At 42.8% G+C, this 27895-nt stretch overlaps 1 protein-coding gene across 1 annotated transcript in view; it reads left to right on the forward strand.

The window, feature by feature from the left end:
- PTPRG (protein tyrosine phosphatase receptor type G) overlaps window positions 1–27895 on the forward strand; it is a 401938-nt gene that overhangs the window by 313046 nt on the left and 60997 nt on the right. The window contains exons 9-13 of the mRNA XM_086755857.1: window positions 7526–7710; window positions 9739–9847; window positions 11576–11625; window positions 14003–14804; window positions 22876–23008. Of these exons, the coding sequence (XP_086611983.1) occupies window positions 7526–7710; window positions 9739–9847; window positions 11576–11625; window positions 14003–14804; window positions 22876–23008 (1279 nt within the window). The remainder of the gene's footprint in view (window positions 1–7525; window positions 7711–9738; window positions 9848–11575; window positions 11626–14002; window positions 14805–22875; window positions 23009–27895) is intronic.

The following is a 27895-nucleotide window of genomic DNA, read 5'->3' on the forward strand; positions in this document are numbered from 1 at the left end:
CCTACTACAGCATGCTGGTGCAGATAAATCTGTGTATCATTATTAGGATTTCTGCTGGTGCAGCAGACTGGCTGGGTGCAAAAGGTTGCACTTCAGGGTGGTAACACTGTGCTGCTAATTGCTTGCCCTGCATCTTCTTTGCACTACGGACCTGCCCGGCCGCTGCTATGCCTCAGTGCTCCAAGTAAATGTATGCACCTATTGCTGCAGGAGTCTCTGTTGATGTGCACCTCGAGTACCTGCTGTAATCGCATCTTAGGTGCTCCTTCTGCATATGTGATCCCTTCCATCTCACCCACGTCTTGCTCTGCAGTGCTGGGTCCTGGTGTGAGCAGCTCTCTTGGAGCACGTCATGCAAAAGGGGGAAAGGACAGGCTGCTGCCTTCCAACGGGTTTCACATCACTCAGGGGGAAAGGAAAATGTTTCGGGGAAAAAAACTGACTTATTTTGAGAATGAATCAGGTACAAAATGGTGTGGTACATATACCTGACACAGGTCTCATGCTTCCCCTTGCAGTGGCTCTGTTCTGCAGACTGTTTTGCCCTGTGGTAACTTCTGTGTGGTTGTAATGTGAGCAGAGCATGTGTCTCTGCCTGAATGTAGTGGGCATCTCACCAGTAGGTTTATTAATAAACAATAAGTAACTGCTTGCACTTCTTTAGAGATTCTAAAGGGCCCAAACCAAAAAAGCAAGAGAAATTCAATGTGAACGTTAAGTATGGTTTGGGTTCACAGCTGCCACTAAAGCTGGAAAAGCTGAGTACTTGTAAAGGAGCTTGATGATTTATTCCATTTACACCTGCAGGGAATTCCTTTCTGCACTGCCTACCCAGCAGTCCAGCTGTTTGGCCCACACAAGTACTGATTTTCATTTCAGTCTTGACAGTACTTTGGACCACAAACACCTGCAGCTCATGCCTCGTGTTGGAAAAAAGCCTCCAGAAGCTATGAAAGGGAAGCTGCTTTCCTGGTCTGATTTTGGGCATCCCTCGGGCACATATTGGGATGCTCTACCTGTCCTTTTGGCTTGTTCTTCCTTTGCTCCCTGGTCCAAACAACCCTTGCCAGGACACTGGAAAGAGCACCTTGGCTAAGATGGGAAATACACGTCCGTCTGGCAGGAGATCCTCCTTTCTCCCCCTGTTGACGCAGCCCATGCTGCTGAATGTGATTGCACGTGTTGCGTCAAATGCACTGTATAAATAAGGACATGGGTGCATATTTTAAACACAAATCACCCTGCGTGTGTGCGATATAAACACAGAAGTTGCGAGGCAGATCCTTGGCAGAGATCAGCCCTGCGTGGCGTCTGATGGTGCAAGGCTGGTCTGCACCCGCTGAGGATTCAGGCCACAGCTGTAGAAACGGTATTTATGAAATATATGAAATATTTGGGCTCAAACACAATGTAGTAAAACACCCAGTCCATGCCTTTCAGTAAAACAGGGTCCGTTGCTGTGATGCCATGGAAACTCAAATGCTAGAAAGCAAGCCATGCAGGAATGAATCCAAATGCTGGTTGTGCGTTCACCTTGGGAAACGGGCCGGCAGCAGAGGGGAAAAACCCAGCGTACCCAGAGCCCTTCCGTCGGAAGCGCCCCGCGTGCCTGTTTGTTCACGAGGTTATTTCACAGGGCTCGTAAAACAAGCGTGGGGCCTGTCGATGTCCCTCACACCTTAAGATACAACCCTGTCTGTTTGAAGCATAGTGAAAGGCAAGAGGAGGGAAGATAAATAGTCTGTCTCCTAGCTACATTCTGCCTGTGGATTGAAGTAGATCAACAGAAGTATTTGTGTGTACAGCGTGCTCTGGAGCCTGCAAATGCCTGCTGGCGAAGTGCAGGCAAAGGTAAAGGAAAAATGCGTGCTTTTCTTTAAAGCAATTATCCTTATATATTAATAATGTCATTTATAAGCACTCCAAGAAGTTAACAACGTACACTAAAGCAAAGCAAAAAACTTGCAAACGTTTAGTAAAAGAAGAGCAGGGGGGAAATGTTGTAAGTGTGCCTCTTAGCACTTTTCTATGTATTAAAGACTGTGTTGTCTCTGCGTATGATCCTCGTAGTCTATTTGTTATCCTCTGGGAGCACAGCCCTCGCTGAACTCTGAGATTGAATCTGACAGCCCAAAGAGTGCTGCTGTTTGTTACGGATCGGAGTCTCTTCCCAGGCATCTCCACTGAGTCACGCCAAGGCGAGGTAGCTGGTTCTGACACCATAACGCTTCCCTTACCGTGGCGCCGATAGCGTGGCACTGAAAGCAAGCGTGCGTTTTCTCATTGCAGTGTAACCCATATTTCTGGATTTCAGTGCTTATTTGATGTTTTGAGGGTCTAATAATGAGAAGGAATATATATGTGTGTGTATAGATATAAAGAGATATATAGTTGAAGGTGTTTTTCTTCCCTTCTCTGTTGGTGGCGTGGCTTTTGTCTTGTGTGCAGTGGGATTCCTGGGGCTGCACGGCTGAGCGAACCTGGTGCAGTATTTTGCCGGTAGCGCAGGCATCAATGACAGTTCTCAGGCTTCTCTAGAATCAGCTGGGAAGCTCGTGGCTGGGTTGGGCGTTGTTACAGCAAGGGTAGCAAGTCTGTCCTGAAGGACTGGCCCTTCCAACGCCTTCCCAGTGCTGGGGCAGAGGGGGAGGAAACACTCGCTCTCCCCCAAGAGCTTGGTCACCAACTTATTTGCCCTTACAGGGAAGAAACTCCCGTCTTGACCTCTCAGTTTCTCTCCTACTGAGAATGTAGGAAGAAATGGCCCATCTACCATCCTCTGTGCTCCTCCTTTGTAAGGGAGAAACACCATTCCCTGCCACCCAGAGCAGGGGGGAAAAGGGGGATAAGTGAAGCCCCTCTCACCTTATGGCCAGGAGCTGCTGCCCGGAGCGAGACGAGGCCCTTGTCCCTGTCTTCTACCTGCCTCTGAGCAGTCCTGAGCCAGTAATGGTCTATGGGCACATCCTGATGCCAGTGCTTCTTCTCTCCACCTATGGATTGCCTCAGAAGATCCCTGCCTGTCTCACCGTGAGGGATTCAGGACTTCACTGGCACATTGCTTTTCTGTGCTGAAAATTGTCAGGGTTTCATCACAGAACGTGCATCCCGCAGTACCAAGGAGAGGAATGGCAGTTTTGCATTGCTGAGACGTGCAGCAGGAGGGAGAGAGTGGGATTTTCCAAAAGAGGGCATAGCACAGCTAGAAATAACTGCCTTTAAAGTGGTGACATTTTTATGCATGGAAGAGCTAACTTAGAACATTTTTTTTAGAGGATTTTATAAATCCCTCTGAGCCCAGTGCCACTGGATTCGTCATATGAGGCACCTGTTTTACAGGGAGAAGGTATACAAGAAATAACCAAATATATGCTTCTTGTGCTCTCTCTGGTTTTCCCTAAATAGCTCTTTTTATAACCACAGGTAGCATATGAAACCCAGAAAGTTTGGCTCATTTTGCATTTCTGTCTTTGAAAGAGAAATGTAGGCTGCTCTTTAAAAAAAAAAAAAAAAAAAAAGGCAGTAATATTCTCTCACATGCCCTTTTTGCATTCATGGGTGTATCTTAATATCAGTGGTTAATTTTTTTGCAGAACAATAAGCCCCCTTTTTGTCTTTCAGCTCTCTGAAATGGAGCTGCCAGGAGCTTTTGGATTAAGCTTTATCAGGCTTCAGTTAGGAAAGCCTCGTGGAGGTTACATAGCCAAATACAACATACAAATCAAATTATGGGAGAGATGAATGCGGAGTTGTTAAATTAATTTTGTTTGTTCCAGCCCATTGGAATGTTTTTAACATGAAGAAAATAATTCTCTGCTGTGTGGCTGGCCTGGCCGGCGCTCAGCGCTGTATTAGCATGCTGCATTTGTCTGCGAGTGGCAAACAGGTTTTCTCCAGGCTTGAGTGAGCCCTGGAAGACAAGGCTAGCCAGGATGCTGGCTTGCCCCCTGCCTTCCCCGACGGGCTGATCTGCAGAGACAAGACTGTGTTAAGCTTCCAGACAGCCCCGCACATGGTCAGCAGCTGGAAACGCCGGCGGAGGCTGCCCTGTGTCAGGTCAGAGGGCTTACTCCAGATGCACCCGCGCAGCCCTCCCTCTCCTGCAGGACTTTTCCATAAGGCTGGAGCCAGCTTGTTTGCCACGTTCCCAGTTCAGGTCATCCCTGACCAGAGGTTTGAGGGGGGGATTTTTTCACTCTGAGATGTCCGAGGAGGGCCACGCTTGGGGCATCGCTGCCCGCTGCCAGGCCTGCCGCTGATTCTGCGGGCAAGCTTGCCTGTTGAGTGTCTCTGAGGTGCAGCCCTGCGGCCCTGGCGAAGCGTTTCTGCTTCCAAAGTCCTGGTATGGGCAGTCTGCTAGCCAGGACATAGTGACTTTGGTGACCTGCTAGACCTACACAGGGCCAGTTCGGGTATCTCTGCTCGGTATTGCTCTGCACCACAGAAAGACATCCTGAGAGCTCCCTCAATATTTTTATTATCCTTTAGGATCTGAATTTAAAAGAGCAGTAGTAATATTTTTTCTAAAAATAGCTGAGATCTGTTATTTCAGTGTGAAATGATGCTGGTTGTTGGTTTCAGTTCTTTTTTTTTTTTTTTTTTTTTTTAAGCAATCATGAATTCATAGGCTTTTTTTTTTTTCCCACTTATTTAGCTTGGTTTAGGGAAAAAACAAAACAAAACTTGTGTTTCTCTTCAATGTGTCCTCATTCAATTCAGAGGAAGATGCAAACTTCTCTCTCCCTGCCCCATCCTCTTTCTGCATTTCCGTTTGTCCTTCAGTTGCATATTTTGCAAAATCAGTAGAGGTTCTTTAGCATCTGAAAAAAAAAGAAAGCAAGCAAGGAGCCTGTGATTCTTTTAATCTTCTTTTGAAAATCCAAGGCACACAGAGTATTGAAAAGAAAATTGGATCTCTGGAAAATGCCCGTTGTTTCATAGATGGTCAAATCATTACAATTTTTTTTTCTTGCCTTTCAGACATTTGTTACGTTATTATGTATCACTTTAATTAAATCATCAAATTGAATTATTGGATTAAATGTTTTTTTTTTTATTCCATTGTGTCCAGAGCAGGTTTGGTTAAATTAATAAAACCATATGTTTCATTTTATTAAAAAGATTTATTTTTGCCCATTCATAAGCTGTTAAAAAAAAAAAAGTGGCTGAACAGAAAAGGTTGGTTATTACTTAATTACATCAGGTACTGCTATGTGCCTTGGAGTAATTGGAAAAAGTCATACTAAGTCATGAAAATTCTGTAGTATTTACTGTGAAATAGCGGTGTTGTAAATTCAGTCTCCTTTAGCGTGCTGCGGGTGCAGTTTGTCCTCATTAAAACTTGTCTCAGTGAAGTCATTGGAGTTGCTGAGCTGCTGAGCAGCGCTCTGGTCCTTGGATCAGGGTGAGGGGAGGGAGGGTCCCCTAAGTTTGAGCCTGTGAGTCTCCTGTTTTGGGAAATACCTGCTGTTCTGAATGGCATCGCAGCTGGCAGCAGAGTGGCATGGAGCAGAGGACGTGATGGTCCCCTCTCCCTAGGGTGGCTTGGGGTCCCTGTCTGAAAAACAGCTGAGTAGCCATGGTTCAGAGGGCTCCTGCAGTGAAGGTAGGTCTCTCTGTTTCTGGTGAAGGTTACCTAGTTCTAAACCCATTTGATGCATGGTTACTTTAAATATATAAATCTCTGCATGTCCACCTCGAGGAGGAGGGCTGGACAGGACTTCTAGGTCTGGGGAGTCCTTCACCCTGGGCTCCCATCTCTCCGTCTCTGTTCAGATTTGATTAGGTGGAGCAGTAAGGGCTGGCCTGGCATTTTGAAGTGTAACTCCATGATGGCAAGGGACTTCAGAGGGGGCAGTTATGATTTATTGGTGCAGTTGTCAATGAATCGTGATGTCAGTGAGAATTGATCTGACTGTCTCAGCGGAAAGAGGTGAGCATGGAGAGGCATACCAAGGATTTTGAAGTTCTGTAAATACTGACAACAGCGACAGCTTTCAGCTGTGCCGCCTTGTCTGGGTCCTGACCACCTTCATGTCCTGCTCTGCGTGCTCCCCACAGAGACCAGGAGGGAAGGGGCCTGTGGGCAGCAGACCAAGGTGTTGCTTCTGGCTTTGTGATGTTGCCAGCAGAATGCCATTGTGGTCCTTTCTACTTGGCATAAATAGAAACTCTTACTCGTTTTGTCAAGAAACAAGTGATTTGAGGTACTGCAGGGTTTGCTTGCTTTGCAGTCACATACCTACAGAGCGCAAACAAGCTGAATGTGTTGGCTTTAAAAGGAAAAGTCGCATTGGGAAAAATAATTCTGCAAACAGTGTCAGCATGATGGGTTGGGCGACACTTAGACTTTCCCTGGCAGAAGAGACCAGCAATTTTGCCGTGGCACATGTGTTAGGTATCAGTGCAAGTGATTTTTCTTGCTTCAGAGTTTATATTGGGAAAGAGAATGTGAGAATCTGTCCTGAATTGTGTATTTTAAACCTGATTTTTAAAGCTTGGAAAAAATCTAAACTCTTTATAGTTGAGAAGCGCATGATGTAATTTTTTGATAGCATATGAGTGCCATCTAGTGTTCTTCATTAATCCCCTGACCTTTACATTTCAGTGACTGGAAAAGTGTTTTCTTCAGTGGCTACCAGTGGGCTGTGAATGCTCCAGTCCTCCTGATCCGTACAGTCTGGGTTTGCACCTGGTCTTGCCTGGAGAAGTTTGGGGTTTGGTGTCTGCAGTAAGCAGACGCCATGGCTTTGCCCACTGATTAAGCTGTTCCTGTGCTGGCGTTCCCACAGAGTTCAGCCTGAGTGAGAAGTAACGTTTGCCTCCCCGCTGCAGGCAGGGTTGGGTGGGCACGGCTTTCAGAGGCTGCGTGGAGGGTTCCCCTGCCTGCTAGGAGGAGGAGATGGCCAAAGGCCATCAAGTGCCACTGTTCCCTGTGCCGGTGATACGTTACTGACAAACCGTTGAGAATCTAGGAAGGAAAATACATAGAAAGAGTAAAGTAACTTCTGCTCACTTGCAAAGATGTACTAGTGTCATAGTTCAGATTAAGAGGAACTAGATTAAGAGGAAAAAAGTTACTGACCCAATAGTGTCACATTTTCAGAGGTTCCAACCATTTCCAGGGCCTGCAGAGCACACCGGAGTATTTACCCCTTCGTACAGCAGGAGACTGTGGGCCAGGGAGGCTGGGGCTCAGGCTGATTGAACTTCTTAACATTCCAGTGCAGAGCTCTTAAGTGACCGAGTTAAAGTGTACGTGTAAATGTCAGGATTGAAAATAAGTCGATAACTAAGCAACCTGCCTGCAGAGAATGGATTCTCTTGCTCCCTTTACTCTGGAGAGCAGAAAGCAGCTGCAGGTGGTATTAAATCCCATTGGTCTCAGTGGATTGCAGTCTAAGCTATTACTGTAGGCAAGGGCATTAAAGAAAAAACTAGCTCTTCAAGTGAGGCACAGTTCTTCCTGTTTGTTTTTCCTCGCTTATTTAGGAGAGCTTCATATTTTTTCCTTCTGCTTTTTTAGCTTGCAGCACTCCCCCGGTCAACATGAAAGTGCAGCCCGTGAACAGGACGGCATTGCTTGTAACCTGGAACCAACCCGAAACCATCTACCACCCTCCGATCATGAACTACATGATCTCATACAGCTGGACTAAAAATGAAGACGAAAAGGAGAAGACTTTCACCAAGGACAGTGACAAGGACCTGGTAAAACCACAGCATCAGCCGCAGACATATGTATCAAGCTATCCTTATATTGTAATTTTTGCTGTAGAAGGATGTAGAGGAGGAAAGCAGGTTTTACCTTATAGACAGGCTAGTGTTTGACTCGCGCGGAATTGCTGTTAAAATGTTCAGCATTAGTTGAACGTTGCCTAACAGACTGCCCAAAACACTGGAGTGTGAATTTATAGTTTATGTGAGTGCATGAAGGACTAAATCTGCAGACACTTTTTCATGTACTGTTGCTGAGAAGCAGCTGGCTCAGGAAATAGTTAGACTCTGAATACCTTTTGGCTGTGTTGGGCTCACAGATTTTCACATTAAAAGCCCAATCCCCCAAAATATCTTCCTGGGTTCAGGCTTTTCACTGGGCATAGCCCCTTGCAGTCTTTGGAGCAGTTTCTGCAGTAAGTGCTGGAGCAGCAGGAGTTGCTTGGTCAGGGGAGAAGGTTATTGCAGAGTGGACTTGTACCAGCACCGCCTACATCTGGCGGTGGGAGAAAAAGAGGGAAGATCAAGACAGTTCCAGCACAGATGGAAACGCTGATCTATCTCCTCCATTTAGGATTTGATCTGCTTGTCATTCTTGTCTAAGTGGAAGCAAGTATTGTACTGGTCTTTAACATTCTCTGCATATAAAATCAAAGTGACATATTCAGGTTTGAAAGGCCTTCGTTTATTGTTAATCAAAGAAAGGCTCTAGAATAATGAAATCAGTAATTGTATATGCACATGAAAAATGCAGTAGCACAGAGTGTTATTCCTAATGACTGTTATCGTATTTTTTTTTCAAATACACAGACCTCTGGGCCCATTCAATCAGTTATACAATAATACTTCTCTTATTCCCTTAGATGAAGATTATTTTACTTCATTTCCATTTATATTTTCAATTTCCCCACTAGACATTGTTATCTGGGTCACATTAGGGAATGATGTGCCTCACGAAATCAGAAAGGAATCTATTGAAAGGCACCCAAGGTTATGATGTATTGTAACCTCTCTCTTGTCATAACTTTATACTTTTAAGGGAGATTTTTTTTAATCAGGTATAAGGAGGAGAGCCTTAATCAGCAAAAATGAGGTGGGCACAGTGACAGCACCCTGTTTTATGTAAAAGAAATAATTAAAAGTGCAGGGGATGTGATGGAGTGATAACTTGGAAATAAATTGCAATGAGACCCTGTGCTGTGCAGCAGAGCCTGGAGGTTAAGAAAGCAATGACAGCTTAGTCTATTTTAGGGGCAAACTCTTTTGGAGTTTGGTAGCCAGGTAGCCAGGAGGAAACTCTTTTTCAGAGAAAAGTGCAGTTTGCTTTCAGTGCTCTGGCAGAGGCAGCTGGGCTGTTCTGTCTTGAAACAGAGCTAGGCGTTCTTTGGCTAAAGAGAACCCTGGTATTTCAAGTGACCCACACAGCTTCTGCTGGTGTCTGCTGCCAGACATGAAGTGCAGTGATCGTGGACTAAGGCAACACAGAAGAGTAGCTGGGAGGCAGGAAGGCAATGTCTTGGGTAGCCTAGTCCATCCTAGACATCCTAGTCCAGCGTGTAGAGCCAGGACGTTATACAGGCCACCGACATCAAATTGCCGTAGCAAGTTTGTTGCAAAATAGTCAGTTTGAACATACAGTGGCTTTTCTGGGCTTATCCCAGGTTTAGTACTTGGATCTTCACCAGTGAAAATCTCATTTTAATTTCCTGTAAGGTCAAATGATCTGGGGTTTAGGTTTTTCTGAGGAGAGCAGAGACTTTCAGCCACAAAGACTGTCACAAGAGTAGATGTGGGACATGTTCATTTCTTTCTCTTGAGCAGAGTCAGCAGAACCTGGGTGCATCACTTTTATCCCAGGGAAGTCCTTTGACCTTGGCCTTGCCCTCTTCCAAGGGACCAGTGAATATTTGTTTTTAGAAATAAGTTTGTCCTGTGTTAGCGCAATGCATTATATATTTCAAACTGATCGTGGACAGTACTGTGGGGGTAAAAAACTGAATAATATCTATTTTTTTTAAACAGAAGGCCATCATTAGCCATGTCTCACCTGACATCCTTTATCTGTTCAGAGTTCAAGCAGTTTGCCGAAATGAAATGCGTAGTGACTTTAGCCAGACTATGCTCTTTCAAGGTAAAAAAACCCACATACATATTTTTACATTATGACTCTTTGTGTGTTTAACATTTTCTTTGCAGAGTGGTGTGGAATGATTTCAGAAAATGTTTGAGTGCATGTAGACAATGCTAATTTCAGATTCTGGCCAGTGACTTTATCAGAGTCCTATTTCTAGTGACAGGGGGTTTGCCTACACCTCTCTGCTGGCAGAGTTCATCAGGTTTTGGGAGAATTCAGAGCTCTTCTGGGTAGAAGTTTTCTAGAACAAATTCATCAGAGTCTGCTTATGCGTCAGAGACACAGCTATAGCAGAATGGGAGTCTGATCAGTGTCTGTTTTATGTAAAGAGGAAAGGAGATGAGTCCTACCTTGACAACTACATGTGGAGATGTTCAGGTTTTACCACGCACACAAGTGTCAGTGATTTCCAAAACAAAGAACTAAAAGAACTAAAGAACTAAAAGCTAAATAACTGGATGCTAAATTGTCCTTTGTCATGGATTTCCTTTTAAATTTATTGGAGAAATCTGGTAAAGCTGAGATTTGGTAGAAGAACTTGATGCTTTTTGAGTTTAAGTGCTGAAGTTTTGCTCCTTTTGCTTATTTATTACTACCTTTTTTAATCAGTAGGGCAAAACTCACCTCTGCTGAGAGCACTCCCTCCCACTCCAGTTTACAGATATATAAACCTGGGAATGGGTAATGGAAAAACAAAAGAAGCAAAGAGTTAAAAATTTAAATCCTTAAAGTGAAGCAAAGTTAAGTCCACGTGGGTCTGATGCTGTGTATGAAACAAAATAAGAGAGGCATTTAAAGTGTGTTTTTTGGAAAATGTGGATGTTTTAATCCTACTCTGTTAGCGCTTAGCATCTGAAGGGTATCAAGCTGTGGACACAATTTAGTTCTGGTCCAGTGTCATGCTACAATGTTAGCAGCATTCCAGGGAGAGCAGGGATCAGACAAGACATGTCCTATCCAAGCAGCATCTTGTATGTGGCTCTCGGTTTCTTAGTGTCTCAATATAGTGTTCTGGACTTCATTTTAAGTGCCAGGCAGAAGTCAGAAACTTGTATATTGCTGATTATGGCCTCTTTCGGCAGACAATAGAATGGAAAAATTATTTCAAATTTAACCATGATACCTATTTAATTACAGTTAAGAGTAAATAACTTTTGAGAGTTTTGCTGGATACTCTGAGTACTCCAGCCCCGTGTTTAAAGCAGTGGAAGTGATACACGCTTCTGCAATGCGAGTAGATGTTGCATTTCCTTCCATGTCTCCTGGAAAAGGAGCCGTTCTTCTAATCTTTGGCTGTACCCAAGAACTAACCTATAAAAAGAATCCACTTGAGCTTTCACAGCATTCTTCCGAGTCTGACTATAGATGTAGTTGAGATAAATAGCAATAAAGAATGATAGTATCAAAAGGGCAGAAAAAAACCCCTATTATCATCAGCTGCTCCTATGTAAGTCAGGACATTTCATCCAACTTGGGTTTGAAGGCGAGATGTTTTCTGACACTGTGCTTAAACCAGCATTGCCAGGCCTGAGTAATTAAAGACAAATCTGTCTTTAGTCACAAGTACAAAGTAAGGTGAGTAATTCCAAATGAGCCGAGTTGCTTTTACTCCAAACTGGGACCTGGCTACCTATTTTGTAGTAGCAATGTTCAGCAATTGTTCAGCAATTTTACCGGTGCCTCCTGTCCCATCCCGCTGACACGCTGCTTTTCTCTGTTTCTCAGCTAACACTACTCGAATTTTCGAGGGGACCAGAATTGTGAAAACAGGAGTGGTAAGTCGTGGGGATGAGTGATGCGGGAATTTGGGGTGGGATTCCCACCAGGTGGCAGCACGATGTTGTAAATCTGCGGCAGGACCAGGCTGTCCTGGGGAGGTGGCTGCCAGCCCCGCCACGAAGGGTTTTATAACATACCTGAAATATTGGAGAGGTTTTGCTTTTCTAGCATCATGCTCTGACAGGCTTTGACCACTGGAAAATCAAGTGGTAAAAAGATATTCCCCAAATATGTATTGAACTCATTTAGAGGGCATTTGTAATCTTAATGATGACTGTGGAAATAAATTTAATTTATTTTATGTAACTGTATGACCAGAACATACAGTTCTGGAATAGGGCTTCACACACTGCATCTTTGCTCTTCCGGTGCTTTAAGGATATCTGCTGTTGTGTGAATAAAGCCTTAACAAGCTCTTTGCTCTAATTTTAATTCAGGTGAGACTGTAACGAGTCACTGAAGCTGAGTTTGTTTTCCACAGTCAGAAGTGTCCATATATTTACAGTAAAACTGAAATACATGGTTTCAGTTTTGAAAGCACCTTATTAAGTTATTTAACATAAACTATCCATAACCTAAAATTCTTGGCATTCACTATACTGGATTGTTCAGTCAGATTTATGGACTGAATTCATACTATTGAATTTACTCTAAGTACATTGCTTCTGGTTTTATTCTGTTCCAGTTTGACACACTCCCTAGTAAGCAAGTAACACATACAAAGCTTGAATTTGAGTGATTAATGTTTGTTTAATGATGTATAGAAGTATTCTAGACATATAAAATCTGCTGTCGAATTTTAATACTCAGTCCAGCTTTGAGACTGTACATGCCAGCAAAAAGCAAATCTCACAGTGCCTTAGCGATTGACACTGATAAGTATCTGAAAGTTTAGATGCTTATTTAAAGTTTTGGCTTGAAATCTCTAAAGCATAGGTTTTCTTCTGAGATCTCAGGTTCCCTGTGATTGCAGCTGGTCAAAAATAAAGCAAGCAGCCTGTCTTGGTTTACTGCAGCATTTCAACTACACAGCCTGACTGAAAGCAGGAATTGCACAGAGATGCTGAAATACTGTTAAGTTATAAATTTCAGTTCCAAAAATAAACATTTTACAGTTTTGTTCAGCATTCAGTAGCACCTATTTAACCCTTGTTTGTCCTTGTCTGATGCGTACCTTTCCAGCTAATGCTCCTCTTGCTGATGAATTCAGTAAATGAGATGCTTTTCAGTAAGTCAGAGAGGGAGCATGGTCGAGTTGTCCGGGCAGAGCTGCTGACCCCAGCTCTTCCACAGAATTACTCCTTGTCCTTAGCCAACTCACTTAACTTCAGTGTCGTTTTCCACATGTAATTTGGGAAGGTGAATTACTCGTTTGGTTCTTTACATGTACGTACCAAGGGCTTTCTTTCTGGTAGAGCATAACCAAGTGTGCCCAGAGACCCACGTGTGAGCATGCACGCACCAAGCTGACCTTGTTAAAATAACAGTGGCAGGCTGCAGAGGATGCAGAGTCCATGAACCATGGTTATTCCCTGCTTCCCCTCACCTCCCTGAGGGAAGTGACTCTGAGTCACTGGCGGTGGCTGGGGGACTTGTATGGGGAAAGCTGAATCTATAGATGGATGCCGCAGCGTGGTAATGCTGGTGGAGGCTGTGGTGACTTGCTGAAGGGCTCCTGATGCCCTCCAGCTCCTTTGCAACTACCCATCTGGACTTGCTGCAGGCCTTTTCTAACAAGAGCAACGCCTCACTGCAGCAGGAGTCCTTAGGAGAATAATGCTGATGGCTAAATTAAGGAAATAAAAATAGTTCCGTTTGAGGCCCTCACAATGTGTGTGGGAAGACCCAGGGTTCCCTGTCAGAGCAGATCCACCAGCCATGGATGCACACGTTGGCAGCACAGCCCTTATTCTGGGACAACCCTTATGTAACGCTGTATTTTTAAACTTCTGTATTCTGAGGATTAAAGCACTCTGATTAATGCAGCTAAACTCATTAAAGTCCTTTACATCCTCCTCGCCCCTGAGAGGAAACGTTGCTCACAAGTTGCCAGTGATGTGGGTGGAGAAGGTCCTGCTGTAAAATAAAGATAAAGAGATTTTTGATGATAATGATTGTTTGGAAGCAGCGAACGCAGGGAGGTTTCCTCCCTTCGTGGTTTGCCACGTAGCTCTGTGGCATGTCCCATTCCTGGCTCGGCCCTGCATCCAGCTGGTCTAAGTCTCTCGTTTTAAGAGACTAGCAACCAGAATGGCATGTGTGTGGAAAGGGAGGGAAAACCAAAAGAAAACTAACCCCAGGTAGCATGTCAGGGCCCCTGCTGATGTTCTCTGCTGTGTTTTCTTCCCCTCTGCTGCTTGTGACCTCCTCCAGCCCACAGCATCTCCTGCCTCCTCAGCTGACATGGCTCCCATCAGCTCTGGCTCCTCCACTTGGACCTCCTCAGGGCTCCCCTTCTCCTTCGTGTCCATGGCCACAGGGATGGGGCCTTCCTCCAGTGGCAGCCAGGCCACCGTGGCCTCTGTGGTGACCAGCACCTTGCTGGCAGGACTGGGCTTCAGCGGTGGTGGCATCTCCTCCTTTCCCAGCAGCGTGTGGCCCACCCGGCTCCCGGCAGCGGCTGCCCCCACCAAGCAGGCAGGACGGCCGGTGGTGGCTGCCACCGAGGCCGCCGCTGCTGCCGCCTCCCCGGGGCCAGAGCGGGACTCGGGGCTGACAAAGGACGGCGAGGGAGCCGAGGAGGGGGAGAAGGATGAAAAGAGTGAAAGCGAGGACGGGGAGCGGGAGCATGAGGAAGAGGAAGAAAAGGATGCTGAGAAGAAGGAAAAAAACAGGGCGAGAGCGGGTGCGGAGGCGCGCAATGGCACGGACCCCAGTGTGGCTACGGCTTCTCCCAACCGGACTGCCGAGGAGGAAGGAAACAAAACCATATCGGGGGAAGAGCCAAACCAAAATGTTGCCCCCACAGCCGGGGGTCCCGAGGAGGAGAGCTTTGCTGAAGCAGACACTCAGCCCCAGCCGCTCCCTTCCACCCAAGTGCCGCCGGCGTTCACCAATGAACTTTACCTGGGGAAGATCCCAAGAAGACCAGAGACAACAAGAAAACCTCCTTCAAAGGAGGACAGGTTTCCGGAGGAGTACCCCTCAGATAATAAATTCATCACCATTAACCCAGGTGAGTGACCTCTGGGGAAGCTGGTTTTTTAGCAGTATATAACTGTTGGAAAGCTATTCAAACCAAATTCCTTACTGGTTTCCAGTAGATACAACATTTTTGTGGTGTCTGGCTTCCCTGATGGGCAGGTTGTCTCAGAACCCAACCCACAAATTGTTACTGGGGGGAGGAGGGGGAGAAGGATCATTTTTTTATTTTATTGGGAAAGATTCGTGTTCCTTGTTCTTAGTAGAAGAGGAAATTTGGAAAAACGTTAACCCTCATTGTGCTACATTAAGAATTTTATTTAAAAAAAAAGAGAGAGGGGAATGCAGTGAACTATAGCTGTGAAATTAATTTGGAAGAGTGGTTGCTGTGCCGAGCTGGTGTTGCAGGGGAAGGTTGCCACGTATGCTGTAAGCTGATTCAGTTTACCTGTGGGATTCTCCTTGATTGGGCTTTGAGATACTCTCCGAAGTACAGGATCATCGCTGGTTTATTTCTCACCGCAAAACCGACATGCTCTGATCTTCCAAGACAAGGCACCTTTTGCACTAGGGTTACGTGCTTTTTTTCTGGTGGAAAAATAAAAAAATCTTAGCCAAGCAGAGTTCCTGTATTTTCTGTGTTTGTCCTGATGCAAATTACCGATGCTTCTATACGCCGACTCTGGATGTATGTACCAACACCACGGTATGTACGCAGCAAATATGACCTTTGGGAAGCGTGTCCAGGTGATGTTCCTGTGCACCAAGACCTGTGTGGGGATTTGCTGCTCAGGCCTGTGCAAACCGGTGCATCATGGTGCTCCCAAAGTCTGGTGTGTATGCACATCTTTTGGCTTGGGGAGCTCCAAGCGCTGGTGAGGAAAACAGATCTTATAACTGCCAGGAGCCCATGGAGTACATTCGTATGGATTTATGTGCAGAGTAAGGACTGAGATTTAGATACGGCAGTGAGTTTATCTGAGTGATTATGTGTATTACCACAGCATTTGTAAGATAGTGCAATTTTTTTGTTCCCTTTTTTTTTTACTGTTATTGTTTATTTTGCTAATCTATAGACTGTTTTGTAATTTTGTTTTTCCATCAAGGCTGCTCTAGAGTTAGAGTACTGTGAAAAAACCTTGCATATTTATTTATTTTTCCCCACATCTATAAACAGAAAAATGCAGACATTGTGCACTCAGTTATAGCTCAGAACCAATTTAAAAAACAAAGCTAAATCCAATCTTTAATAACATTTGTTACAGAAATGCTGACCTGACTTTAACGCTGTGAATCGTAACTGTAGAACAGATTAACAATGCGGAAGCCAAGAAACCTGCACAGGGTTGTGCTAATTTTTTTTTTAATACACTGCTGTTTTTCTTACTCCTCAACTGAAAATTTTCTTCAAACTCCAGTTCTCCCACTGAATATGGTCCGAGATGCCTGTTAAGCAGCTTTCAACATACCACTTGCCTTAATCACCTTTTTATCAGGAAGGAGGGAACTTGTTCTAGCCATGCTTTGCAAGGCTGGGAGTAAGCATTCAGCACCATTTAGGTTCAAACGCCAGTAATACAACCTGCCTGGGTAAACCTGCCTCTGGAATAGTTGCCTTCGGTTCTTCCCGCCTTCTGCTTCGCTGTTTCTTATGTGCCAGTTTCTGGGATGGCCCGGACAGAATATCCCTTATACAAGATCTAGCAAATATTCAGCCATGAGGCCCTCCAGCCTCTAATAAACTGGAGGAAAGATGGGTAGCTGGTCTTGTTTCTTAGCTCATGACAAAGGGATTGCTATTAGGTTGAGTTTTATTTCATCGTGATGTTAAGATGAAAAATATGTAAATCAATGAGATGGGGAAATATTGTTAATATTGCTAAGAAGTTCTTACTGGTTATTGGGAAGTGTAACCCCTTAGTCTGTATTTATTTCGATCTCTTTTTAGCATGCAGAGAACTATCACTGAAAGTGGTTCAATACAGCTTTGCCTCCTACTAGACAGCCTCTTTTAAAAGCTCTGCTTCCTTGCAGGCTTGGAGGCTTGGCGTGACCCTGCCTGAAGACTGCACGCAAAGACAATCAGTCTTGAAAGGACTCTGCAAATGAGGTTTTCCATACTTCTATATAGAAGGAGGATAACTTACCAAGATCAGTCTGTCTTACCAAAATGGCTTCCATATGTAGGGAATGAAATCTGAAATAACCAGCACATGTTAGCTGGAGGGAAAAGATAAGTGAGAGAGTTGCCTATTTTACCCAACTTAACCTTAGTTGAATCTTAGTTAAACCTCTGGTGACATACTCAGAATTTCAGCTTCCTAAACAAGCCTCTCCCAGGTCCTTCTGTACTGAAGAGGATACTCAGGAGCAAATGGGCTAGGAATGACTGTTCAGAGATGAAGGGCATTTTTGTGCCGTTTTTTTGGAGTAGAGGTTCATTCCCTGTCCCTTGAGCTCCAGGTGGAAGAAGTTAGTTTGGTCACAACCCTGGTGACTCCTTGCCCAGACATTGGGATGGGCTAGTGTTTTTCAACTGTGGTAACATTTTGAGATGTTTCTTACTGGCTTTGGGACAGAGGCTGTCAGTCTGAATCTCTTTGTACCAGGTGTGAGGACCTTGCCCTTCAAAGTCTCTTCAGGCAAGTCATACTTTTCTTTGTATCTTTTGTCCCCCAGGCTTCTGCAGTGAATAGCTGAGGTCTACCTAACCCAGAATTTGCCCAAGTATTTCACTAGATGTGTCTGAGCCAGGCCTGGCTGGCCTGTTGGGACTGCTGCCCTTGTCGGAAGACTTGGGAATGCAGGAGAATCAGCTTTTCTCCAGGCTGGACCTAGGTTGCTAAAGACACATGCCAGCAAAATCCACAGCTGATGAACTGGCCCATCAATCAAAAATCAGCACAAGGCTGAAGACTAGTTGCTTCAGGTTAATTGTTTTCCACGGTAATATGGAAATTCACAGTTCATACAGACAGACCTGACCTAGCTCATGCAAGGAGTTGAGTTCAGTGCAACTCCAGACAGAAGCAAGACCTCTTCCTATGAGAAAAGGCCTTAAAGGTTTTCCATAACAAAGTAAACCTGAAATCAAGACAACGACCAATGAAGCCAACAGGACATTGTCAGAAGTGTCTAAAATAATTCCTGAGCATCGGGAAAGTTAAAAGAGGGTGAAGGCCACTTCCAAAGTGAGCAAAAAGAACAGCTGCAGCTTGCTGTGTCCTATAGAGAGCAGGAACTTTTTTGGATGCATCTCTTCTCCAGGCAAGCAGTTTTTAAAAAGCTGTCCAATTTTCAAAAATGTTTTTGTGAGTAAAAAATTTAGTGATTTTTAAAGAGTAGAAAATTGTTTCATAACAATGTACACTTGTAAAATTATTCATATAGCATCAAATTAGCAGTTGTAAGGAGATAACTGAATGGGGAAGTACTCATGAGTGTAGATGATTAGAGGAGAACAGGGAACACATGAGAAATTACGGGGAAAGTGCGAGGCCAATTAATACAGCAAGGCTCATTTTCTTTTAGTGCTTATTTCACACGCACATACACACACACCTCTCCTGAGGCCATGTCATTATTTTCCAAATGGCATTGGCCTCTTCTTGTCTGGTGGTATTGGCCAACGCTAATGATTTTCTTCTGTCACTGAACGCTTGCTTGCATTCTCCTCTTTCATTTTCCTGATCATCCTTTTCTCTGTTTTGGTGCCCGCATTAGACTAATTGTACCTTTGATCTGCGACTGTTACACACACAGCTGCTCAGCATTGTCCACGACTGTGAAACCTGAAAATTAGAAAAACAGCAATTAGAATGATGCTCTACTGAAAAAAAAAAAAAAAAAGAAAGGAGGGGGGAAAAAATCCATCGTGATTCAGTTTAATCAGAGTAGAGCAGATTCTGTCCCACAGACTTATGGTTTGTTGTGCCGGACACTTAAACAGACCCTTTGTATCTGACAGGAGATAACGGATGGGCTGTTGTGAGCAAAGTAATAGATCTCGGGTTGGGGCTTTTGCCCGAGTCGTGAGCTGGGACTGAGAACAGAGATGTGGGTTTGGCCCTTGATCCAAACTTCAGCCAGGTCCTCCCATCCCTCAGTGCTCACCCCCTTCTGCTGAGTTCCTCCTACGAGAGGGCTTTGTAGAGATCATGATGTGCAGGGTTAAATTTCAAGCCTGGTGCATGCCTTTAGCAGAGGCTGAATTTTGGTTTTTAAAACAGTCTTTGCCAGGTCTGAGGTTACAAAAGCCTTTTGGGGATAACCTCATTAAAATAATTAAACATCTGTGTAATTCTTTCTTTCTCCATACGTGGCAAGGATTATTAAGGTGTATTTTCATGTGCCACTTGAGCCATTTTGCATGGCAACTTACAGGAGCAAACGGCAGAATGGCTTGAAAATAAAAGGATTTAATTATTTGATGTTTGCAAACAGTATGAGTTTCAGATATGTGACATCAGGATTAAATGTGATTGGCATCTGTTTCTAAAACAGTGAAGAGCCGTGCTTAGTTGTGCACAGCCGGTAAGTACGACTGCTGCAGGAATGCCTTTGAAGAAATAGTGAGAAAATAGCTGGACAATGGTGTGAGCTTGTATCAAAGGTAATACTTTTTTAAAAAACATAGTTTTGCCTTTTCGTAGTTTAATAATACAGCCAGTAGTATTTTCCAGAATTAATAAATGCTTTTGAATAAGTATATAATTTCATTTACTCAAAGGAAAGGTGAGCAGGTGACTTTCCTTTAAGAGACCGGATGGTCTGAGGCAGCTTGGCACCGGGGTTTTCTTTTGGCCTGCAGATGCCACATACTGTCGTAGCTAACGGTATCTGTAACGGTACAACAAACAGGACTTTGTCCTGGCAGCTTGTGCAATGGATGATAAAGGCAGATTGGTTAGATATTACAGCTATGGTTGCTTATTATAGCCAGCAGTGTCACTTAAGGGAAATAAACATGTTGCTATTCTCAGGAAGCAATTACCAAGAATACGTGGAAAAACAGTACATTTCCCAAATTGCAGAATGCCTCTTTTGTGCCTTGACCTTTGTGCAGGAGTTGCACTACCCAAGCCTGCCTTGCTGTCCGCTGCTGCCTAATGCCCTCCAGTACTCTCCGTGCCAGGGCCTCGTCCGTGCGGGGCCCGGGTGGAGCTGCTGAATGGGTGGTTCACGGGAGTTACGGATTTTTCCAGACACAGGAATGGATTTAGCGGTGCTGGGGCTTGTATCGTGTGAGACCTCCTGAAACAGATACGCTGTAATAATTTTTATTCCTTCCTACTGGGATGAATTCCAAGCCAGTAAAAGGCAAACTGAATTAATTCAACGAAGGCATATGCCACTGGAAACTGTTTACATTTCTTAGCAAAAATGGAGTTTCCTGGTCCATTTTTAAGCTTATTTCCCCCCTCCCCAAAGTACAGCGTATGGTGGGCACCATTACAAGGATATGCTGTTGACACTAGCAAGGCTCAACATTCTTGGAAAAGAGTGAAACACTGACTATTTTTTATTTTATAATATTTTGTTATATAGGAGAAAAGGAAGCTATAAAGGTCCGGATCTGCCTTTTTTGTGTATATTTTCTTCAACTGTTTTTCCAGGTTGCCCAGTGTGCTGCCTTTTCTTAGGCTCTTCTGCCATGACACTCAAGAGACAGGCGCCAGCCCTCCGGCTGTACTGCTGTACTTCTGGCCCGAGCTGTCATTACAGTACAATTTTTATTGCCATTGGTTTGCCTTAAGCTCTCTCAACACTTTACTTAAGCAGTGGAAAACACCTAAGACTTTTTCTTCAAAGCCAGCACAGGAATGATCTCTTTTTTTCAGAAACACATCACTGCTTGGGCATTCCCAACTGGAATTTCGGGGCCAACCATCAGCATGTGGGAATGGCAGTTGCTATTCTGGCACTCAGCATGCTGAACACTTTCTTATCCTCACATCTGTGGTATAAGGAGTTGGCAGGGTCAGATAAGTGTGTTCTCCACAGCAGACTGAGTAAGAGGAGCTTCATGAGCACTGCAGAATTTAATAGTTTGCACTGGGACTCCAGCCCACGCTGTGCTTACAATGGAATTTAATTTTCTTCCCATAGAAACAGAAACATATGTTTTTATGTTGAAATATGTAGAGGTGAAGCTAAACAGAATACTGTCCTTGGAGAGGAATGAAGCAACACTCTAATGGATATAAGGTGATAGGACTATTTGTCTCTCCTGTGAAGTTTTACTACATCGCATGTTTTTTTTGCTTTGTCCCTTTTACCGTTCTGATTAGTAACACTTGCCTCAGAGGCTTAATTTTTTCATGCTGTTAAATGATTTGAAATGCACTGATAAAAACCAATGCTTCAGGGCTTATGATTTTTCCAAGTTTGACAAACACAGAGAAAAAGCCTTTGCTCTAATTTGGGGGTTGTTCTTTTCCTTATTCTTTACTAGTCAAGGAAATCAAAGACCTGTCTTAAAAGCGGTGTGTTGTATATTATTAGTGTGCTGTGAAGACGAAAGCTCCCCGCGTGCTCCAGGTACAACATTTTGTGCCTGTTCTGCAAAGTGGCACTGTTGGTAGCCTCGGTAGCTTTTCTTGCTGAAGTTGGACACAACTGGCTACTCATCTCTCTTTTGATCAGTTCTATACTCAGTGCACGTTCACTTCCCCAAAACATCCCTCTGATTAGCACCTCATTTAGGCTGCTTGCTAAAGGGCATTACCTCCATCAGCCTAGTTCTTAAAACTAGAAAGATTTCTTGCTGGGCTTGCAGCAGCCTGCAGCCTTGCTCTGTTTTCAGCAGTCAGGCAAAAGCATTTACAATTAACCTTTACTTCCATGTTAGCTGAATTTTACTCCTGCCTATGGAGGAGTATAATCTAAATGCTATTAAAATAGAGTATGACTTCATATTATGTGACATCTGGTGACTTCCAATTATCTGTGTTTTGCCTGCCTATGGTGAAAAGGCAATTATGTTCTTCTGGTAGGATTTGCAGCAGTTTCAGAAGATATGATAATACAATACGGAATGAGGGCAAGGAAGCATGTTGGTAAGGAAAGACTCACGTAGGCTAAAAAGTAGAAGTCAAGTGCGTATGTTTCAATCCTCGTTGAAATCTGAAGCTGTTTATACTAATCCTATCCCGTTACATCCCGTTGACGGGTATTGATCAATTACCGCCTGTTCGTTAGGAAACATGAATAAGATACAGAATCTGCTTCTGTATTTTTCTTCTATCATTCTATCTAAAACAATTTATTTGTCAAGTCTACACAAATTTTCACAAACTGGATGTCTTTTGAAATACATTGATACAGTGTCTGTGCTCATTGGCTCCAGTGCTTGCAGAACCTCTAGATATTCATCTTATGTATGATACAGTAATTTTAACGAGATGTCACGCGAAAAGTGAAACGGAGTTACTTGGACAGATCTCAGGGTATTGACCAACTTTAATTTTGTTCAAAAGTGTGGCATAATGATTTCTTATGTCAGTTACAACACATCCTATCCATTCATTCATCCATCCATCTTGACAATCCATATGCTAAGAAGTGCTTTCGTATGCAGTAACTCACCAGATTGTAACAGTTCCGCGAATGATGTGACATGACACCCAACATGTTGGGGATTTTTTTATTTCAAGATAGTTACCAAGAAATTTATTTCTGAAGCAAGTTTTGCACTGAGCTTTGCAAACAGGGCTGTCCTGTAGCATTGAGAAACGGAGTGCATTTATCTACACGCACTGATGACCGAGCAAAGCGCCGACTTTTTAACTATGGTGAAATGACTCAATGGGTACTCCATGTCTGATAATAGGTGCTTGCACAATACAGTCCTAAAATTGTCTATGAGGCTGTAATTACAAGCAGTAGTAAAATCCAAGCCATATGTAGCAATAAACACCATACTTTTGTGCTCTCATGTCTCAGACTAAAGACAAATGGAATCCCACCCTGCAGTTAGAAGATCTTTGCTCTGTTTATTCCTACCATGTAAAAAGGACAAGCTATTTGTTTTCCTTACACATTTTTTCCATGCAGTAATTCTCTTTCCATTTACTGATTGGTTTTGTTATGTGTTTAACACACAGCTGACAAGAACAGCTCCAGCATGGCCACAAGACCTTCTCCTGGTAAAATGGAGTGGATCATCCCGCTTATTGTGGTCTCAGCACTGACCTTCGTGTGCCTCATTCTTCTCATTGCTGTGCTTGTCTATTGGAGGTGAGCCTCTTTCGTTTTGATTGGAAACGGATTATGATTTAAAACACATTTCAGGTGGTGTTTTTTAATGTGCTCCTGTGTTTTTTATTTTACTAGATGTTACGGTAATAGATGCATTAAATAACTCTCTGGATGCCAGAACAGCTCTGTTGGTTGACTATTCAGCTGTCTTAAATATTGATTTTTGTATCATGAAAATGAGCTTGGTAGAGCCAGCTGTAATGCCAACAAATATTTTCACAATTATTCCCTCTCATATAGCTGTAAACAGGTACCTTTATCTTGGCCTTCAGGAAAGGTGATCATGGGAGAAGAGTCCAGTGAGATTGGACTCAGTCCCATGGGTGGCTTTGCCAGACTTATGCATGATCTTAAGCAGTTCTTTTCTTCCTTTGACTACTTCAAGAAAGGGGGATAAGGCTGTTTCACGTTACATAGCAAAGCTCTGAGCAGTTCTTTAGCACTGGTGAACTGTTCAGAAGTGCAGCCTGCAAGGTCTTGAAAGTAAAGATTGCCTCTTACAAAGAGATACTGTCCTTTACACCAGTGGTGCAGTGGTGGAGATAAGGGTTAGCATCAACAAATCCATCTCCACTTGATTTAGAGTAAATCAGAACCTGCAGCACCTTGTTGTGCCAGAACCAGAACCCAAAGACACCTCATTTGTCTGTTAGTGAAAATGAACCAGGGATTAGCCTCATAGAAGCTATGTAGGAATTATTTCAAAATCTGATTGGATGAGACGCAGGAAATTAGCTTTGATGAGAAATAGCAGTCCATTGATCATTATATTAAAAAACTACCAAGCTGTTTTTCAGTACACCCATTTCACTGACAATTGGCCAAATCATTGAGGCTGGGAACATTTGAAAGAATATTAATAAATAGATGACAATAGTCATGTGAAAATTGTTTCTATTAGCATTTGCTAGTAATTTGCATCATTGCAGTAAGACAGTTAATAAAATTGCAGTAATATGTGCACAAAAGCTGAAATTGGAAAGGTTCTGAGGATCCCATTGTAGCGTCCTGTCTTTCAATATATATTTTTTCATAATTTGAAGGACTAAACTTGGTCACATTCGTGCCAGGCAAGCCGTTGAAGGTATATCCTGAAGCATTGTAATGAGGAGTTAATACTATTTGTCCTGCATTGATACAAAATGCTCTTCTAAGGAGGAAAGGTTTTGAAATCAAATGCTAACAGCTATTATCAAGAAGAATATTGGTACCTCTCATTGTTTGGAAAACACTTCTATTTCCTGCAATTTCATTAATGGATCGAGATAAATAATTGCAAAATTAGTGTTTAGTTTGCTCAAAGAGTAACAATAGCGTTCCTGAGATGATATTAAAGTTGGAAAGTACTGGCTTAGTAACCAATAGTTAGAGGCTAATTTTTGATAAATATTGGCTTCTATTATAGATCATCATATTACTTGAGTCTAAAATTGATATGTTAATTAAAGTTAAATACTTTCTATCTTCAAAATTCTTAACCATCCACCTCGTAAAATTCTTATTTGTTTCGTAATAACAAACACACACATAAATCAAGGAAGATACAAAAGCAAAGACTTTAGCTGAAACCAAATTACTTTTCCAATAACGTTTGTTATTTTGCATATGGACAGCAGTTGTTTCTTATCTTCTCTCCGTCATATGCATGAGTAGTTAACATTAATCAGTGGCTTTGGTAAAATTAAGAGCATTGTCATTATACTCTTGACAACAGTGGATCAATTTTTTTTTTGTATAATTGATAGTAAAAAAAATTGTGGAGCTTAAAAATTAATATAGACATGGAAAGTATGTCATATAGCAGTCAAATGGTTTTTTTTTATAAATATGAAGCAACACATGGAGGAACAATAAACAAACTTGAGAGCACATGTGTATTAACTTCAAAATAATCTCCTGTGTCGGCCTTCACAGTTCTGAGGATTTTTTAACAATTACAGAGAGTGTATAAAAAAAGTAAATGTGTATTTTAGAGTAAATCAGCCAGCAACTAGAACACAAATTGTCCACAGTAGCATTTCATGTTGTGCAGATCATGTCATTGAAGTGGCAACACAGCATTTTGTGTGCCCTTTTCAGTGTGATTACCTTTCCTTAGGAAAAATAAAATGTTTATCTCCGTTAGTGTTTTGAAGTAAGGAAAAAACAGATCCTCAAACTCTGCGGAGTCTAATTTTACAAGTCTGAAAGGAACAGTGATCTGGATTTTCAGGAAGAAATACTTAGCTTAAAATGTAATGGGCAACATATGGAATAATTTGCTAAATAACACCATCAAAGCAAATGGCATGAAAATGAGTTTGAGACAGATTTTTCAGTAAGGGAAACATGGTATTGAAATGCACAGCAGCGAAACACTTGTTATGGAAGGATAACCCTCAAGGGGACAGGTGTGCTGGACCAAGGGGTCTCTTTTTTTTCACAGCAGTTCTTTGTTTTGGTGTGAGAAAAAGCATTTCAAAACAAAACCCAGAGAACTAGAAAATGCAGGAGACATAGTTACCCTTTGGCAGTACATTTTGAGGGTAAAACAAATGATATTTCCACTTTTACATTTTTGAGCATTTGTGGGATTAGATGATCTGAAACCAAAGGTGACATAAGTAGAAAAGTGAAGCAGAGAGAAGCCTTCTGCTTGTTTGCGTTGCATCAATGCCCTGTTATCCAGGGACTGAAATAAGGAGTAATTAGAATTCTTAAATACGTAATTCGCAGAGGCGAGGGGTGGAATGTCGTGGTTTTGTTAGTAAGGGGGGGCCTAAGGTGGTAGCTTCTGTAGGAAACTGCTAGAAGTCGCTCCCCTGTAAGTTGCTCGTGAAGGTTTGGCAAAGCGTTGATCTCTGTTTGGATCCTTTGTAACTCATTCTGTGATACAGCAATTAAATAAATTTTGTGATGGTGTCTTGTTGTAAGGAAGCTTCATTTTCTATTCCCTTTCTTTGAAAAGGAGAATGATAGGAAGCAGTTTGATGAAGCTTTTCCCTTCTTTATCTCTTGAGCTTCCATGCTGTGTTCATTGGAGACTTCTTGTAATTGAATATATTTGGGAATGATCTGTGCCATTTCTGAATGAGACTCCCTTATTTGCAGAGGTAATTTGCTGTTCTCAGTTCCTTTTCCATGTGGATCCTGGACAAATGGTGAAAGAATATAATTGATGTTGAAGAGAAAGGGTCACTTCGTTTTTTTAGCATGATGGCCATCTCGGTAATGAAAAGGGATGGGAACTTGCGGGCAAGCAGCAGCTCTGAATTACCTTTCTGCTAAAGTTTCCTGAATTCAGTACTTTTAATGGCACTGCTGTGCAAAGATGTGATTTTAGGTTGGTATAGTGGAAAGTAAACTAGGTCAGCATAATGAAGCTGCAAAAATTGTGCTGCCTTTTATCCCAGAACAATGAGGAGAGCACCGTCACGGGATGACCAGGAGCCATGACATCTGCTCAGGCTGCTTGGGAGTTGGGCTTCCTGGGCAGGAGGGACAATGATGGCTGTAGTTCAAGTTTACTTCCGTGCGTTTTTTTTATTCCTCTTGAGCAAAAGCTGGCTTGGCTGATCCTTGAGCTGTCTTGGGCACAATGAAGGGGAGTATGTTGACTCAACATGCAGATTCACCAGCCACTTCTGCAGTGGCACAGTGGCATTTCTTTTTCTGCTTTCATTTCTTTTCTACTGGTTCCTGAAATTATATGCTGTAGGGACAACCACTGAGTATTTCTGAGAACTGTTCACTGGGATTTTCAGATCTTTTGCTGGAGCATTACTTGCTCCTCTAGAGCCCCTTAGATCATGTGCATTGTGATGTGCAGTTTCCCAAACAGGTTATTTTTGTGTTTCCGGGCATTTGTTTTGCGTCTGTGATTTTGTACCCAGACTCAGTATCGTGAGATCCTTCTGCAGTTCTTCAAGGTCAGTTTAAAATTTGGCTTGGATTGTCTGCAGTGTTTGCCACTGTTACTCTCACAGCCTTTTCTATGAGCTCTGAGAATTGCAGAGTGTGTTTGGTAGTGACCTCCAAACTATTTAAGGATTGAGTGTGACTTCAGTTTTGTTTTTTTTTTTTTTGCAACAAGTCAAGTTCCTATAGCATGCTGAGGCATAATATGGCTTGAAACATGTCTTTTATAGCACTTCCAGTATGTTCTTCTGCAAATTGAACAAGTCCTGAGTATTGACACTTTAAGGGAAAACCAGGGTCAGTGCCACTTCTTTTCTCATGGAGGTGCAGGAGGGTGCCTAGAGTTAGGAAATCAACTAAAATACTTTGACATGCATTAAGTTACGTTATGTTAGAAAAAAAAACTTACTTTAGGAGCAACTGGTGACCTTCCACTGTTTGTCTTCCATTCTGATTTTTAATCTAAACACTACAATGCTATAGACTATGGTTTCAAAGGTAAAAATAAGCAGAGAATATTAAGCAGCAATTAAGATTTTAGAGTTTAGCCAACAGCAACTTTTAAATGGGAACTAAATTATAGCCATTTCTCACTTTCAGCTAAGAGGAAGAAATTAATTCACAACTTTAGCTGGAGAGTTTTCTTTTTCTTTCTTTTGAACAGATACTATAATTCACCTCTGAATTATTGCCGCCATCGACATTGTGATCCCAAAGACAAAGCGGGAATATTGTATTGCATTTCTTATTAAATCAAGCTGTTTATACAGTGCTAATATGTTTACATTCAGGAGGGATTTTTGGAACAACACAGCTGCTGCCTTTCAAAGAGCAAGCAAGCCTACATTGCTTGTTTATAGTCATGTGTATATGAGACAGCTTGGGAAAAAGATGCCTTTAATTTTCCTTAGGCAAAACCCTACAGAATTTAGTAGACAGTAAGTTTTCTTAGATTTTTGTTAAGCATCC

This window comes from Chlamydotis macqueenii, chromosome 10 (genome assembly GCF_036417535.1).
Source record: "Chlamydotis macqueenii isolate bChlMac1 chromosome 10, bChlMac1.mat, whole genome shotgun sequence".
NCBI classification, from domain to species: Eukaryota; Metazoa; Chordata; class Aves; order Otidiformes; family Otididae; genus Chlamydotis; species Chlamydotis macqueenii.